Below are 18,534 nucleotides of genomic sequence, written 5' to 3' on the forward strand. Positions count from 1 at the left end.
CAATAAATGTTTTCGAAATTTATTGTGATTTTTTTAAACTTGACATAGCTAAACTTATTCCTTGTATCTTATTTTGTGTTTTCTATTTATCATGCTTCTTTGCATCTTTATATTTTTCTATTTTTTTTCTCTTTTGCTTAACTAATTTTCTTTTTTTTTTCCTTTCATGGCTATGGTTAACATTCTTTTTCATGCTTTCAGAACATAATTGATTAATGAACTCCAAAGTTAATCAGAATTTCAGCTTATTTCTGAGCAAATAAGGACCTTGAAAACTATCTCTGAATACTTCCTTCCCATTTTTCATTGTTTCTTATTATTTAGTTTTTATTCTTTTTAAAAGTTTAATTTGTAATACACTTTTAACTCCCTTTTTTAAGTATTTGTTCATAGTAGTTCTTTTTCAAAAAGATGGTTGTTTTATAAATCTGTATATGCTTGAGAGATACAGGACCACATCCCTCAGATGTATGGTACCACAACACACCCACCACCAGGTGCCCATAGTCCATTGGGCATCCTCTGCAACTTTTTTCTCCACCCTTCATCTCCCACTCTGGTAGCCTCAATTCTACAATCAGATTCCTAGGGTTTATTAGTGGTTTGGCTTTGCCTGACCCTATGTTTTGTTTTTCTATACCACATATAAGTGAAACCACCTGGTATTTATCTTTTTCTTTCTGACTTATTTGCTATGTATAATTCCCTCCAATTCCATCCATGTTGTTGCAAATGACAAGAGTTTATCTTTTTTTAATAACTGAACAGTCTTCCATTGTGTATATGTACTCCATTTTTCTAATCTTCTCTTTCGTTGAGAACTTGGGTTGTAAATAGTGCTTCAGTGAACATGGGAGTGTATATATATATATATATATATATATCCCTTCAAATTTGTGTTTTTGCATTCTTTGGGTAGATATCTAGGTTTGGAAATGCTGTATCATATGGTATGTCTATTTTTAATATTTTGGGGAACCTCCATACTGTTTTCACAGAGGTTGGATCAGTCTACTTTCCCATCAGTAGTGTGTGAGGGTTCCTTTTTGTCCACATTCTTGCCAATACTTGTTTTTCTTCTTTTTGATATGGGCCATTCTCAGAGTTGCTTCTACTACTTTGAAATCTTGACTGTTTGTTGGAGAACCTTTCCTTTTTTGCTTTGTCAGATTTCCCAGAGAAGATTATCTGGAGTTTGAGAGTCTAGCAGCTAATGTCTTTAGGAAAAGATTGATGGGCTTCTGAATTTACATTTTGGGTCTTGTCACATAATCTCCCTTTGTAGTAGTATCCATGTCCTCAGCTGTTTTTGGTATCCCCCACTTTAGAGAGGTGACATTTATTATACATTTTTCCATAGAATTATATTTTATGTTTTTCATAGAGTTCATTTCGGACTTGTTTTTTTGTAAAGCAGGGATATCCTAGATGTGTGGCTGAGTTTTCTGAAAGAAATTTCACCCACTCTTACATCTGTCCCTTCTGTTAAGATTCAGAAATAGTTGTTACCAGTTTCTAGACCTTTTGAAGAATGTATAGTGTATATTGGGTTGGTTCACTAACTTTCCCTGTAGTAGCTTGGAATTTTACTTTCTGGGGACTCCAAAGTTATATTTGTTGATTTGCTTTCCATAGGTTAATTTTTTTCTTTCCTGTGGTCTGTTCTGTCTTCGTGTCCTTCTTATGGATTAGTTCTTGAAGGTATTTAGGTGTGATATGTTTAAAAATAATGTTAGTTATATTATTCATTCTTCTTTTTTTAAAGATTTATTTATTTATTTATTTATACAAGCACTGGGTACAGTCAGAAGCGCGGGAGGGCAAGAGAATTCACCAGAGCCAGAGCGGGGAGCAGAGCAGGCAGAAGGACCGAAGTACACTGCTGAGGGGAGTAGCGGGCGGCAGGAGAGGTCTGCGCGCCATGTGGGACCCTCCTCCGGTGGCCGGGGAGCAGCTGGGGATCGAACCGGTGGTGCAGAGGCTGCGGGCAGCTTCGCAACCCAGTGCTCAACTGCTGCGCCACCGGGGAGGCCCACATTATTCATTCTTAAGGAGCTTAAAGAATGCAGTAATGCTTAAAGTATGCAATAATTTTTTGTCTTAAATTTATTATTTTTCTTTTTTTATCATTTACTTTATTTATGCATACAAGAACTAGGGTACAGGCCAGAGGTGTGGGGAGGGTGAGAGGATTCACCAGAGACAGAGTGGGAGCAGAACAGACGAATTTACTGAAATACACCTCTGAAGGGAGCAGTGGGCGAGACAGGAGAGGTCTGCTGTGCCATGTGGGTCAGCTCCCTGGCTGGGAATTGAACTTGTGCTGCAGTGGCTGTGGATAGCTTCACAGTGCTGAGAATTAACCCCTTGAGCCACCAGGGAGGCCTCAAATTTATTATTTTTCTAAAAAACTTTAGTGACATAGTAAAAATGATATCATTTATAATACTTCAATTATAGGTTTCTTATAACACTTGAATTGCTTTCTGTAGTTCAGTATTTTATTTTACAGCTTTCATTTCAGATTTTGAATTTTCTTTTTTATTTAGTGTTTTTCACTTAAGTTAAACCAGACCTCAGTAAATGTGATTTTTGTTTTACAAGTAGCAATGTAGAAAACAAGAGAATTTATATATGACTTAATAGAGCTTTTGTTCTTTGTGGTAGACCTAACATTTTTACTGCTGTAGAAAGTGATAAAACTAAGAGTAATAAAGGAATCTTTACTATTGTTTGGAAGAGGCAGCCTTTCTTTTTTATCAGTTTTTATCGGTTCCTATTAGGTCTTCAATTATATTCTTTTAAATTCCTTTAAATTCCTTGGGCTTCATTTCTGAATAGCAGGATGACCTCTCTGTATGTGATTACTGTTATTTGACTTCATATATTGTTGAATTATACAGTATGTACTCTAAGAGGTTGCTTGCACTGAACATGATTTTGAGATTTACCCTGTTATTGGCTTATTCTGAATATTTCATTATAATAATACTCCAGTGAATACTCCTTTTTTCTTTTGTTGGCTATCTGGGTTTTACATTTGGGCTATTATGATTAAGAATGCTGTGTTCTGGCATTCTTGTTTATATATTGTATTTCGGTGGATTTATGTTTTTGTTTCTGTTTGGAACTACTTAGGAGTGAAATTGCTGGTCACGGTAGACATTTATGATACGACTAGATTCTTCATGTTAGTTGTACCATTTCCACTTGCACAAACATGTTTGAGAGTTAGTTGTTCAGTATCCTTGCCAACATTTTGTGTTGTCATTCTTTTTGACTTTAGTCATTCTCTTAAATCTTGCTTCTTTATTGTGGTTTTAATTTGCATTTTCCTGATAACTAATGACCTTGATCCTCTTTTTATGTGCATATTGATAAAAACCCATCTTTTTCATTGACTTGTTTTTTTTTTTGATTTGTTTAATATTTTGGTTGTTGGTTTGTAGTGGTTCTGTGCATATTTCGATCCCTTCTTAAAGTATAAGAGAAGGTATTTTTTTTCCAGTAGTCACAACTTCATAGAAGACTACTGTTGGGGAAATAATAGGTAGATGTTTTGATTTTATTGTAGTGATCTGCAATATACTTTTGATGTAATAATTCCACTTAACCTTTTCAGTCCTTAATATTGTTTTGAATGCTTTGCTTTCCCAAAAAGTTTATATAGAATTTTATTTTCTATAGAACATTTATGTTGTTGTGCTAGGTGATTTCCTAGTCTTTGGAGCACATTTTAATTTTTGTAATTGGCTACAAGATAGTTCTGCAAAATTTATGGGTATCAACTGCTCTTTATGCAAAATTTTTAACCACTCTTCATGCTTTCAGCTTTAGTCTTCCTCTCTGGTTTTCTCATTGCATGTCGCCTTGAATTCCTAAACATTTTCAGGGTTTTTCTACCCTGGAGATGAACTTTTGTATGTATGTCCCCCTCCCCCCCCTTTTTGGATTTCTTCCCTTTCCTTTGTCTTCTGGCATTTATCAGTCATCCATCTGCAAAAAGCAAAAAGAAAAAATTTCTTTTGCTATGATGTCTTGTTACTTCTTTCACAAAACAAAAACATTTTCTGAGGATTTCAGGAGTGAGCTTAGATAATGTGTTATACACACACACTTATTTCTTTTCTTGGCTGTGTTGTGAGATTCAGCCTCTGTGTTCAGCCAAGTTTTGAGAGAGAAACATATTCTGAAGAGTGTTATTAGATGCTTTGTCATGCTAACCATTGAGAATCTCTTCTTTTCCTGTTTTGCCTCCTTCCACACAATTAATACCTGTGAGTTAGTAGTGCTTGTGTATGCCTTGAAGGCATGGGATAATTTACTTGAAGGACATGGGATACATCTTAAAATTGATGGTATGTCACTAATCTTTCTTAGTGGCAGTTAAAATATATATTGCATTTGAAATAAGTACAGTGGAAAAAAATCTTATATTTATATTGGTGGCAAAATGAATTTGACATATTTAACAGGTTGTTTGAAATCAACACTAAAACTAGCTTTCCTTATTGAATTAAGTGAAATAACATTTCTGTTTCTTCAGAAGTTTATTATTATTATTATTATTATTTTTATTTTTATTTATACAAGCACTGGGTACAGTCAGAAGTGCGGGAGGGTGAGAGAATTCACCAGAGCCAGAGAGGGGAGCAAAACAGGCAGAAGGACTGAAGTACACTGCTGAGGGTGCAACAGGGTGGTCCCCAGAAAAGGGGGAGGTTCCCTGCCCCTCCCAAGGAAGGGTGGAGCTGAGCAGGGAGAGGAGAAGCTGCAGAAGAGACTGAGGAAGGAAGCAGGATGGAGCCAGGAGACCTGGAGGAGGCGCATGGAGCCTAGAGACACGTGAAGAAACTGTGCTTGTCTTTTGGTCGTGGACGGGGTGACACAGATGTGGGTGAAACCCATGGGGAGGTGACAATGGCAGCTTTTATCTTGATGTTGATTTTGCTCTTTTCCTTCCGGGCTTGTCTGGTTGTTTCTGACCCTTTTCTGTGGGTCCCCACTGGAAGATGCTTTAGACTTGTGGCAGGCTTTGGGCCTTGTTCTGGGCCGATCCCATATGGATAGAGTTTTACCCACGAGGGGACAGGTAACTTTGGGTGCTTCATTTAGAAACTAGACTCTTTGCCTTACCTGTATTTTTTCCTAGTTTTATTAAAGTTCCTTCCCATTAAAGTCTCATATGTTTTGTGTTGATGTGGCGGATGGCAGAACCCATTTAGAACAGGCAGGTTTGCGGGGTTTTGGGCTGCCCCTCTCCCTGTCCTATAACAAGGGGAGCAGCAGGCAGGGCAGGAGAGGTCTGTGCACCATGTGGGACCCTCAACGGTGGCCGTGGATCGAGCCTGCGCTGCAGAGGCTGCGGGCAGCTTCGCAGCCCTGCGCTCAACCGCTGCGCCACCGGGGAGGCCCACTTCAGAAGTTTTTTAAAGCAACATATGGTCTTTCTCTTTTTAAATGAAATAGTTACTATTAGTAATGAATGCTCAGGGAGGAACTGAGCATCTGGACTGTGGTTTTAAGGATGTTAGCTTTATAATTATTTGTCAAATTGGTAATTTATAGAGAAGTAAATTCATTCACAACCATAAGCACTGTTTGGTGTGCATATGTATGATGATATTAATCCAAATCCTAACAAAGAAATTTTATCATACTATCTCAGCTAAAAAAAGCTGAATAATATTTTGCTTGTTAACTTTATATTCAGTTGTGGTAGTTCTTCCTTAAGCCTAATATATCATTACTGAAGATTGTTAATTACATGTCAGCTTTCTCAGTGCCAGATCTTAATTCGCATATTTATACTTTAAGATCATTTTTTAACCACTCATAATTGTTAAATGTTTGATTTCTTATATCTTTACTTTTGGCTTTTCTTGGTCAGTTAAGTGGTATTATCTTATGGCTTTACTATAATCTTGTTTTGGGGCAGCTAATATCTTAATTTTATTCTTCCAGTAACTTCTAAGGGCTTTGTTAGGGCTTCCCCAGTTAAGAGATAGAAACTTAAATACTCTAGATTTTTTTCCAGTAGAATCATTTAACTATATAACCATTTTTAAAAAAGCAAAAGTGAAATATTTAATGTTGATTCTTGGTTCATTTATCTTGTTTATTTGGAACTCCTTAATCAACTGCTGTGCTTCCAGATGGGGAGTGGATATACTACATAGCTGCATTTGAACTACTGTATTTTGACCAAACTACTTATTTTCCTTCCTTCCTTCCTTCCTTCCTTCCTTCCTTCCTTCCTTCCTTCCTTCCTTTCCTTCCTTCCTTCCTTCCTTCCTTCCTTCCTTCCTCCTTCCTTCCTTCCTCCTTCCTTCCTCCCTCCCTCCCTCCCCCCTCCCTCCCTCCCTCCCTCCCTCCTCCCTCCTCCTCCCTCCCTCCCTCCCCCTCCCTCCTCCCTCCCTCCCTCCCTCCCGATTTTCTTGAAACATTAAATTTTCTGTTTAGGTTTTATTTTTATTGCAGATTACTTTTAAAAATCTTACACAGTCTTATAAAACATTTTAATAAGGTTCTATTTTAATCAAAATTTTATGTTTCAGAGTATCTTAAAGTGAGATCACATGACCCCGAGGAAGCTATTAGACATGATGTTATTGTGTCTATAGTTACAGCTGCTAAAAAGGACATTCTTTTGGTCAATGATCACTTGCTTAATTTTGTGAGAGAGCGAACACTAGACAAACGGGTAAGTAGGAATACTATTTACTAGTAGGTGTTTTCATTTTGAGTACTTAAAGTTTCAGTGAATTTTGTTTGAAATTATTGAGAGTTAAATGTTATCAGCCCTTTTCTGGGGGGAAACATTTTAACAAATAAGGTAACATTTACGAAGTTTTATTTCTGTTATACTAAATTTATTTAGTTTTTCCTTATTAAGGTTATTTGTTCTAATTTTAAAAATGAGATAATTCTAAATGTTGGTAAGAGGTTTCACCCATAACTATAATGTTTCACCTATTTTGTAAAATAGCTCTGACACAACTTCTCTTTTGTTGTTGGCTCTCTTTTCCCTTTTATGCTTATCACTTGGTGATCCTATAGCTTTCTGAGTTGTTATTTCCTTAGAATAGAAGATAAAAGATGTTTTCAGCTTGGCAAAAGTAAACCCAACAGAGCAGTATACTTGTACTCTATATTCTTTGTCTTCTTGCATTTCTTTTTTAGTGAGCACCCACTAGCCCAACTCATTAATCAGTGGCTTCTGAAAAGAGGACCATGTCTTGTTACATTTTTATTTTGTATTTCCTGGAATAGTATTAGTCACTTAGTGTTTCAGTGAATGTTTGTTCTCCCCACGCCTTACCCCCCCCCCCCACCCCCGCCCTGCTCCTTGTCTTTTCTTGGTTCTGCTGACTTGAACTTAAAAGTAATTTTGGCCAGGAGCAATCAGCTGCAAGATCTGGTGTACTGTTAAGGGGAAATTGCTAAAATTGGGAGCTTATGTTTAGTGCATTTTGGTGATGGTCATCAATAGGACAAGTTTGGGTCATATAATAGAGGAACTTTCCCTATTTCTAGGGAACAATGCAGTTCTATTGACCATAGGGCCTCGTGGTATATTAGATAAACTTGACTTTGTTATAACCTAGTCTAAAGTCTTCTAATACCAGCATCTTTAATAGTAATATACTTTCAGATAAGAGCATTTTTACTTGACAGGAGAGAAGGCAACAAGTTTCAGTGCTACTTTTTGCAGTTTCTAGCACTAGACATGAAAAGTGAGATTCCAGAGTTTTTATAAGTTCTTAAGAGCAGACAACCACTAATGTAAGGTAGAGTTGTGATCATAGAACTGCAACTCAACTGATGTCAGCAGTAAAGCCCCTGAGGTAGCCAGAATCCTCTGAAGATGTGATTTGTATTATGCCAGAACCAGATGATCTCAATGAAGAACTGAATTTTGTGCAGGAGAATCCCTTATCTTAGAAAAGACCTGCAGTGATACTTACATATCTTCTTGCCCTTCTATTAAAATTTATCAGCCACTTGCAATGAAATGCAGATAATGGTATTCAATTAAATAGGTTACAGTTTCAATAGCAGCCTAACAGAATTCATATTGCCAGCCCACTTGGTACACAAAACAGCTGGGTATATGAACAGGACATTTGTGTGATGTAGAAATTGCTTAGCTGCTTAGAAGAAACTCATAATCCCTTCTTCACTGAACTCAGAAAAAAAGTATTATTTATTTATAGAAGAACCGGGGTACAGGCCAGATGTGTGGGAGGGTGAGAGGATTCACCAGAGACAGAGCAGGGAACAGAACAGGCAGAGTGACGAAATACAATGCTGAGGGGAGCAGTGGGCGCGACAGGAGAGGTCTACTTTGCCATATGGGACTCTTGCTAGCTGGCAATGATTGAACCAGTGCTGCAGAGGCTGCGGACAGCTTCACAGCACGGCGCTCAACCACCTGCGCTACCAGGGGAGGCCCAGAAAAAAAGTATTGAGGAAGAAAGTGTTAGGAGGAGAAAGTGGTCTGTGGTTAAGTTCAGTTGTTTAAGTAAAAAATTCAGTCATGATAGAGAAAAGGAGGAAGGTGAAGATTATGGGTCCCGGACAAGGAACATCTTCCATCAGTGTGTCAATGTCAGCAAACTCTGAAAGGAGACCTTTTTTCCCACCTTCTAAATAATCTAGCAATCTTATTTTGAAGGCAGTATTTGAAGTTCAGCAATCTGTAGCAAAATTAAACTAATCTGCAGTGTCAGAGAAATGGACACTTCAGTTGCTCCCAGAATTTGCACTTTTCAAAATGAATTGCTAGCGGAAATAGTCAAGGGGTGAAGCAGGACTCCCAGAACAAGTGTCCTCATTAAAGAAGGGGTTGGGGGGTAAATGAGATAACATAAAGGGAAAAAAAAAAGTCAAGGAACTTAACAGAGACATTTTTTATCCTGACTGCAAATTGACCCAGTAATGGCAGAAACTGCAGATCAGTCAAGCTGAGATGAGTGAACTGAGTGTGCTGCAGAAACCAGAAAAACTAATGGAGTCTGCAGTATTGCTTACCTATATACTGGGGATCAGTGTGCTTACTGTTATCCTATTTCACTTTGTGAAACTTTCCCCTATTTTAAGTTTGCTAAAAGGTGATTGTTCATCTGAATTATAAATATGATGTAAAGTGGACTAAACTATATTGTTCCATCACTCATATGAGTAGAATTCCAAAACTGCCCCCCAGACCAGTAGTTACACCACCCGTATAACCTAGTAATCTGCTCTGCTTGTTACTTCTCTGCTTGGAAGAAGATGGAATGTCCCTTCTATCATCCAAAACATTGCAAATTTAACAGTGTACAAGGCCTCACTGCACATTTTTTTCAATCCAGCATTTCAGTATCTGCATGACCTGCCTTTATATAGATTGCCCCTGAAACCAGTGAATGACACTCTTAACTGGCAGAAGATTGTAGAGTTTGAAATTCTTCTATTGATGAAAGATAATCTACCAGCACTGTCAGACCTTTGAAACTTGGAATATATTGCTTCTGTAATATGAAGTTTATTGCCTTAAAAAATAATTTTGGTAAAGGATGAAAATCTTTGAGGTATTTAGGGGTTAATTAGCAAAGAAAGTAGGAAGCCTATTGTAGCTCCAAATAATTTTGACTAGGTAAATGCTTTATATTATTTTAAAAGTGTCTTACAAAGTTGACTGTACTCTGTCCATTATTTAATTCTCTCTTTGATAATGTTGGTTGTAGGTGGGAAAAGATTGGTCAGCATTGCATGATTTTCCTTTCTAATATACAGGTATTCAGAACAACTTATTTTCAGAAAATTTAGATTATTTTTATTCAGTATTTCACTTAGGGTATTATACCTGAAAAGATCCAAAGATACAGAGAAAGAAAAAGATTTGCGTAATGGTTTGATAACAGCTTTCTGTTCAAGTAATCTATTTACTAGTTAGACTTGGAATTTGATTTTAAGTGTTTATGTACTGTTGGGATTATAATTCATACATATTTTTGCTCATCATTGGAGGACTCCTTGCAGTATAAAATATGCTTTATGTTTAAATTCTCCTTAAAGCGGCAGTTTGGGCAATTAGAGATAAGGTAGGGTGAGAGAGAGAAATTTTTACAAACAAAATGAATTCGTATTTTATGAGTAAGTCTTTTACAGAGTCTTTATATCAGTATAAATGTGGTGAATGATGTGATAAAGGTTATTCTAAGTCTCCGGTAATTAATTGAAAAACCAAGTGTAGTATATTGCTATGCATGATAGACTACAAAAGAAAATTGAAATGTGCAGATATTTGAAGTTATAAACATTACTAACCATCCTGATTATAGGACTGTGTTATGTAAAATTAAAGAACAAATTCATTCAAAGATAATTATCAGTTTAGCTATACTATAACAAATACTCCCTTTATTTCAGCAATAGTTGAATACATTCCTATTATATTTGATTTTCATTTCCAGTTATAAATGAACTTCCAGTGTGTCTTTACATTCAACAGTTGATAAAGCCAATGTCATAAATGCCTTTAATATATTTGAATTAATATTATTATTGACATAGTACAAGTGTGCTTAAAATATAGACCAATATTTAGAAAAAAATTATAAGGGACATCACAGTTCATTCAGTTAACATGTTTGCCTTCTAAAATTTGATAGCATTTTTTCTGCACCAATTTTAAATGACAACATGGAGATTGTGATGGATTTTTTTTTAGGGGTTAATGATGATATGAAAGCATTAAAATTTGTTATATATGTATGATGATATAGCTATACTTCATATAGTTAGTAAATTATACTTGTTTTTTCACATAGTAATTTAAAAGTGATAGCCTGAGGTTTGATAAAAGTATAATGTGTAAAATAAATTAAAAATAACTAGAAAACATGACTTTATTATATAATGGAAGCATTTTTAAATATTAAGAAACCATTTTTGTTTCTATTTTAAGTGGAGAGTGCGCAAAGAAGCCATGATGGGGCTTGCCCAAATTTATAAGAAATATGCTTTACAATCAGCAGCTGGAAAAGATGCTGCAAAACAGATTTCATGGATCAAAGACAAATTGCTACATATATATTATCAAAATAGTATTGATGATCGGTAAGTTAAGAACACTATATAGAAAATTCTTACTGGTTTTGATAATTGTTGCTGATCTCTTGTTTTAGGCAAACTATTTTCTTTATAATTTTAAACACCCTCCTCAGTTTTTACTGAAAATAAGGCGCTAGTTTCCTTCCCACCAAAAGTCATAAATGAAGCAATATTGTGCATATACCTTCAGGCATGGTTAAAGCTTATATATTCATTTTCATGTACTATTTTTGAACAGAGTAATACTTAGAAATGGGATATGTGTAATTATAATTTAAACTTTATTTCATTAGGTAATTGTGTTGTAAGGATCCTATTAATTTTTCATTGAAAAGAAACCCGTTGGACAAAGATATTAATAAACATAACTCCTAACTCAAGGCTAAAACAGCATTTTATAAATTTTTATAGAACACATTATGTGAGGAGCCTCACTGGTGGCATAGGGAGAGGTTAAGTCTCAGTGCTATTACTGCTGCAGCCTGAGTTCCACCCCCAGCTAGGGACTAACCCACATATGGAGCAGCAGACTTCTCCTGTTTCCTGCTCTCCTTAGCTGTATGTTTCAGTAAATCGCCTGTTCTGCTCCCCACTCTGTCTCTGGTGAATCCTCTCACCCCCGCACCTCTGGAGTACATCACACAGTTTTTCTATGCATAAGTAAATAAAATAAATCTTAAAAAAAAAAACCCACATGTGAATATGATCTGAGTATTTTTCTATTCCATTGTAAGTTTAGAGCTTATGTAGATCCTAACCATGTAGTAGTTAATCACACCTGTAATTTTTTTTTAAAGATTTATTTTTATTTATACAAGAGCTGGGGTACAGGCCAGATGCACGGGAGGGTGAGAGGATTCACCAGAGACAGAGTGGGGAACAGAACAGGCAGACTGACGAAATACGCTGCTGAGGGGAGCAGGGGATGAGACAGGAGAGGTTTGCTCACCTTGTGGGCTGCTCCGAGGTTGGCGGGAATTGAACCTGCACTGCAGAGGCTGCGGACAGCTTCACAGCATTGCGCTCAACTGCCTGCGCCACCAGGGAGGCCCACACCTGTAATTCTTGCTTGCTGTCTGAATGGATTTGACAAATTATTTGTGGGATCCAAATGACATTGCCAAAATGTCATAATGAGAAAATGAATAATGTATAGGTCAGTTTTACAATTTTAAGAGCTATAGGAACTAGCAACTGAGCGCCTTAAGTTAACACTAAGAAGCTTCATTGTTATTATTTTTATAATATTGAAATTTTTGGACTTTTGAGTATGTGACAACAGTGCCTAGAGATTTGTATTATGATTTGATGACATGTTTTTTGGAATTTTTTTTTTCTGATGGTCACTATGAAAACTCAAGAATCATACCAATTTCTTTGTAGTTTTAACTTGTACATGTCTAGAATTTCTTGCAGGGCCCAGTTATAGTTTTTTCATCCTTTATCATTTATATAAAGAAATAGGGTCCCATACATACACATGCACACACATGTATGTATGCATACACGTGTATGCATGCGTATATATGGATGTGTGTGTATATATGGATGTGTGTGTGTATACATATTTTTACCATAGCTGGATATGTCACTGTTTCCTAATCCAGCTAAATCCTTTTATTTTTTTGGCCCCCCTTACAGAAAGAAATCTTTGATTGGAAACTTCATCTCAGAAAGCAGAAATTTCTTTCATTTGTGTTTTGAAATTTTATATACAAATTTAATACATATTTAGACAATACAATACCTTCTCTGTTCTTTTTTTATAGCCTTCTTGTTGAACGAATCTTTGCTCAATACATGGTTCCCCACAATTTGGAAACTACGGAACGAATGAAGTGCTTATATTACTTGTATGCCACACTGGATTTAAATGCTGTGAAGTATGTTTCAAATGTTGAACTCTGTTCTTTTCATCTTCTGCAGTATATTGGAATTTGGGAAAAAATTACACAACTTTATTTTTAAATGTTAACAATTTATGAAATGTAAACATTGTTTAAATTGTCAGACACAATAAAAAACTTAGTTTTTTTTTTTAAATACTGCTATCAATAGTAGAATAACAACAATTTTTGTAAGAAATTAAAAAGTAGAGCTGGTTGACTTGCAATCTTTTAGAATTGGATTTTTCTATCTCCAGATTTTCAAATTGTTGTCTCAAGAAATATTGTATTTTTTGCTTACTTTTCTTCAAACCATTAGAGAGGTCCATATTATGAAAGTACTACCTTTCTCATTTTCACTTGATATTGATATGAATTATATTTTATAGGACAGTAGGGTAAAAATTTTTGTATTGCATAACCTCAACATAGTAGTATACCAGCAAGCACAAATATAATTTTATGACCATTCCTCCGTTGGAAAATATTTTGGGTGCTTTAGTAGGGAACTGGCATTTTGGACGTGGAAGATCATTATTAATTAAATCATGTTAAGGTTAGGAAACTGAAGCCTAGAGCTTGATTTGCTGTTGGTTTTAGGAAATGTACTTCCTTAAAATTCCAGCAAATGTAGTTATAACTATTGGGAGTTAAATGCTCAGTAATTGAAAGTCTAAAGAGCTATATATAATTTTTATTCATTCTTAATGGGACTTTTAGCTTTACTTCCCTGATGGAAATTACTGTTTTTTGTTTGTTTTTTTAATTGATGTACTGTTGCATTATACAAATTCCAGGTGTGCATTACTGAAAGTCAACCTGTATATATACTACATTTTCACTAAAAATCCCCATAGAAATTATTATATTTGCTATTTAGATCTTCCATAAAAATGTTAAGGAAAAGTTTTAGGGAGGGGAAATGTCATTTCTTGATACCTGCTGTATTTCATATATAGGAGTATGTATTGTCTTTTGCTGCTTTTGTGCTATTGTGGTACAGTGGAGTATTTTCAAAAGAGACCATGTGCCCCACAAAGCTTAAAATACTTACTGTCTGCCCTTTTGAAAAGAAAGCTTGCCAAAGGTAGTAAAAGTGCTATTTTTCCATCATGTTTTACACATGATGACTAGATCCCAGGAAGTTGCTTCACTCATACAAATAGTTAAGAGACAAAGCCAGGATTTGAATTCAATTCTACCTGATTCTAAAGCTTATTCTTTTCCCATTTCATATAGTAAAATATAATGCTGTGATATTTAATTGACTTTAAAACATGGTGTTTTCACATGCTAATATCTCTGGAATTGAAATGTACCCTTTTTGGTACAATTGATGGTCTTTTAGAATGGATGAGATATGATATGTGTTTCCTATTTCAAACAATCTATTTGAAATCACAGTCAGTCTGGACTTCTTGACTCAGCTCAACTGTCGTTTAGGAGCAAAAATAAAATTAAGACACTTTTAAGCAAAAAGTGAGAGTTCATCACTTACAGATCCTATTTGAAGTGATCAATGAAGAAGAATTTCTTTGCCAAAAAAGGAAATCAGAGACAATAGGAAGGGATAGGGTGATGCAAAAAGCAATATTTTTAAAACACCGTTGTTGATCTCAATAATACCTTAAATATTTGTAAATGTCTCATTAAATTTAACAATTTAAATTTTACACATTTTTAAATTTATTAATTTTCTTTACAAGTGATGGGAGTATGGGCTAAAAAAGCAAGTCAGTATCTAGGCTGATACTTAACTAGTTCTCTTGAGTGTCCCTGGGGAACTTCTCTAGCATTCCTTCCATGCCTGGACACAGTAGAGGGCCTCTGTAGCATCGTTTTTGCTGACAGTTTTTCTGATTGCTTGGTGGTGTGCCTTTGTGGGAAAGAAAAATGGAATACTTGATAGACCCCATCAGATAGTATTATATAAGAGATAAATAATGTGCATTAAAGTGTTCCAGGGTTCTTTTATAACACAGTGAAGAGAAATTTGTTGATTAGACTATAAATAATATGACCGTAGTAGAAAATTGAGTCACCTCTAAATAAACAGTGTTAAAATGTATAACTTCCCAAATCACACGAATGAAGAATTAAACTTTAATGCCAAAAATAATAAAGAAAATAAGGAAAGAAAAATAATTATAAAAAGAAAATGAAATAAATAGCAATCATAAAACTTTCATTAGGTTATCATCTCTTAAACAACAAGTATATTTTATTGAATTAAAAAGTAAAAATACTAATCACGATAGACAGACTAACAAATAATGTCACCGATATATGTTGAAGGTAAATTCCAATTTGTGGACCACTTGATTCTGCAAAAATGGGTGGTGAGTGAATGGATGTTTAAATTAAAATACTTAATCAAGATTTTATAAGTCTAATTTATAAGTCTAATTTATACTTTATACTTATCTGATTGTTTTCTCCAAATATCTATATTTTTTATTATGAAATATTTAATGCACACAAAGAGATCACATATATGTGAGTTTCAAAGCATAGTTCTAAAATAAAAGTATTTATGAGTCTACCACCCAGCTTGTGAGCTTTTCTCTTTTATTCTCCTCACTTCTTTCCAGAGAAACCCCAAGCCTTAATTTAGTGTTTATCATTTTCTTTAAAAAATTAGTTTTAAGATATGTATGTGTACATGTATAGATGTATGTATGTGTCTCCCTCATTAATTTATTTTTGCTTGTTTTTAAGCTTGTATGAACATGGAAAAATTGTGGGCAAAGTCTTCTGTTGCTTTGTTATACCCCTTGCTCCCCCAACTTTATTTATGTCCCTGAAGTTTATCAGTACTACATATTGTTTGTGAGTCATTCATTTTAACTGTGGTATAGAATTGCATTGTGTCATCCTATCACAATTTTGTTTCACCATTTTGACATTGAAAGTTTGGAAAGAATGGACATCTGTGTTGTTTCATTAATATAACTAATGCTACTATGAATGTTTTTCAGTTTAGTATATACAAATTGTATACATCTTAAGGTATAATGGTCATCAAATTGGATACATGCTGAAATCATTTAAACATTACTGACATCAGAGTCTCACTTTATAGATTATAATCTAATTCAGTGCATAGTTGGGGCATTGGGAGTTTTAGAAAAACATTTCAGTAGATTTTAATGGATAACCAAAGTTTGAAATCACTGATGCATAGTTAGGTATGAAATTGCTAAACATGCATGTTTTCAACATTGCAAAATGAGTGTCAAATTATTTTCCAACATATAATTGGACTAATCTTTACTTGCACACTTTGTAAATTTCTACATTCTTAAACACTATCAGACCTTTTTGTGAATCTTTGGTTATTAAGTTTTATCTCATCTTTTATTTTGTTGAATACTAATAATATTGAAGTTTTCAGTCAGTGTTTCTAAATTTCACCACAGTCTTCATCACTATTGTAATACATTTCATACTTCATATATTTATATTACCATTCTAACCCAGAAGTTACTTGAATTTGTGACCTCTAAATAGTTTGAAAGGGACTTAAAAATAGCTATTTAGCAAATGGATTTCTGGTGAGAGCATGCTTGGTAAGGATTCTTATTTACAGAAAGAACCTTAGATTTTATTCTTTGCCTAGGTTCTTTTGGGGAAGACAGAATATTTCCTTATATATTAGACTTTTTTAGCATGTAGTAGTTTTTGGATAAGCCCATATATTAACTGAACGTCTTGATTATTAAAAGAATAAGGCAAACTTCAGTACTAATCTTGGTGTGAATTTTCACTTCCCCAAGTTTCCAGGAACAACCATTAGCAAGAAGAGTAAGTTGTATTGTTAGAGGTCTTAGTTGTGATCTTCTTTCATTGGGCAGGCTCTCTTCTAGACAGTTTTGTGCTGCTTTGTTTAATGTGTGATTTCCCAATTAGGAGTAAAAGATTGGAGGAGAGTTTCTTTTCAACATTATGAGAAGTTTTCTGACCATAACCCAGTGATGACTGTCTTTTTCTTTTAATTGGCGCAAACTTGTACATTGGTTGGATACAAATAAGAAGCCCTAGAGAGGGAAATACTTGCATGTTTAAAATGACAGATAACAAATATGAGAGTTTTGAGATTTTAACTATATTTTTACATTTATTTAATGACAGCTGAAATTCAGGCTACCAAATAGCATGTATTTTTCCATTGTAATGTTGCTTCCACTTGTATAATTTTGTTTTTCTTTTCTAAAAACAACTTTATAGGATAAATTGTTCGCTGCTTAATGTAATTTTATTAAAACAGCTCATAGGATGGTTCCTCTAAATATGTTAAAGTAAAACTCTTAATGATATATATTTACCTAAGTATCTGTCCAATTTCATTTTAAATTTAAACTTCTGCCTGTAAACAATGTAACTATTAAGAGGACAGCAGAAATTATGTCTTATAAAAATGAATATTCATATATAACAAATAATTCTAGACAAGATTAAAATGAAAATGCAATTAAAGTACTGTTTCAGGAAAGGTACCCCCAGTTTCTCAAGGTTATTTTCTGTTTGTGTTTTTGAGTCCTTTTCATCCTGCCTACTACAAGACCTTCCTCCATCATTAGTTTATATTTCTATAGTTAACACGTGGGTGAACCTACAAAAATATTCCAGTTAATGATAGATCCTTTCCTATTTTTATACCAAAAAAAAAGTCACCACAATCCCTTTCTTTTCATATAGTTATCAAATATTATCTATGATACCTGAGCCTCTCTTCTATAACATCATCAGTTGCTTGGTCGTATGAATTTTACCTCATCTCTGTTAATCTCCTTTTGTAATTTGGATTTAAAAGTAATATAGTTGGAATATTCTGGAATGATTTTTATCCTGTTTTGTTATTTAAATCTGTATGTTTGTGTTTTTTCAGAGCATTGAATGAAATGTGGAAATGTCAAAATCTCCTCCGACATCAAGTAAAGGATTTGCTAGACTTAATTAAGCAACCCAAAGTACGTTAAATTTAATGAAAATTCTTCCTTTGATGCTGAGTTTTGTAAAGCACATGCATTTTAGTTACTCTTTATCATTGTTATGTGTTAAAACAATTTATTTTGGTATGGAATAGTTCTGACTAGAAATATAATCCCTAACTTTTAACACTAATATTTGCTTTATCTGCAAAAGGTGTTATTCAACAGGATGGAGAATGTGCTTCTGTGGTCTCAGAATTAAGATTTTTTGTTACGTAAGAAAATACATGTACTACTGAATGCATAGAAAAAAGAATAAAATTACACTTTCATCTGGCAGACTGCAATGTGCTCATCATCCTATATAGTTTTGTGGCTTTAGAAAATCTTAATGATGGTTAAATATCTTGCTGTTTTTACTTAATATTATGGTAATTTTAATATACTACTTAATCTTCATAATATAATTTGATAGTGGTATTCGTCTAGTTGATGCATTGTTTTATTTTTGGATATTTAGAATGATTCTAAGAGTTTTTTTTTTCCTTTTGAGAATGTTGTGTGTAGGCCTATAAAAGGTGTAATTCATGTAAAAGCCTAGTCATTTAAAATTGCAC

The 18,534-nt window shown here is 34.4% G+C and overlaps 1 protein-coding gene and 1 pseudogene across 6 annotated transcripts in view; both read left to right on the plus strand.

The window, feature by feature from the left end:
• Positions 1–18,534, plus strand: part of PDS5B (PDS5 cohesin associated factor B) — a 165,522-nt gene that overhangs the window by 79,859 nt on the left and 67,129 nt on the right. For all 6 annotated transcript variants that reach the window (XM_054701568.1, XM_054701565.1, XM_054701566.1 and 3 more), the window contains exons 11-14: positions 6,558–6,703; positions 10,955–11,106; positions 12,870–12,983; positions 17,875–17,956. In XM_054701568.1, coding sequence (XP_054557543.1) covers positions 6,558–6,703; positions 10,955–11,106; positions 12,870–12,983; positions 17,875–17,956 — 494 coding nt within the window. The remainder of the gene's footprint in view (positions 1–6,557; positions 6,704–10,954; positions 11,107–12,869; positions 12,984–17,874; positions 17,957–18,534) is intronic.
• Positions 7,350–10,783, plus strand: LOC119258829 (zinc finger CCCH domain-containing protein 14-like; annotated as a pseudogene).

Source organism: Talpa occidentalis, unplaced genomic scaffold (genome assembly GCF_014898055.3).
Source record: "Talpa occidentalis isolate TD23 unplaced genomic scaffold, MPIMG_talOcc4v2.1 talOcc4.5, whole genome shotgun sequence".
In the NCBI taxonomy this organism is placed as follows: domain Eukaryota; kingdom Metazoa; phylum Chordata; class Mammalia; order Eulipotyphla; family Talpidae; genus Talpa; species Talpa occidentalis.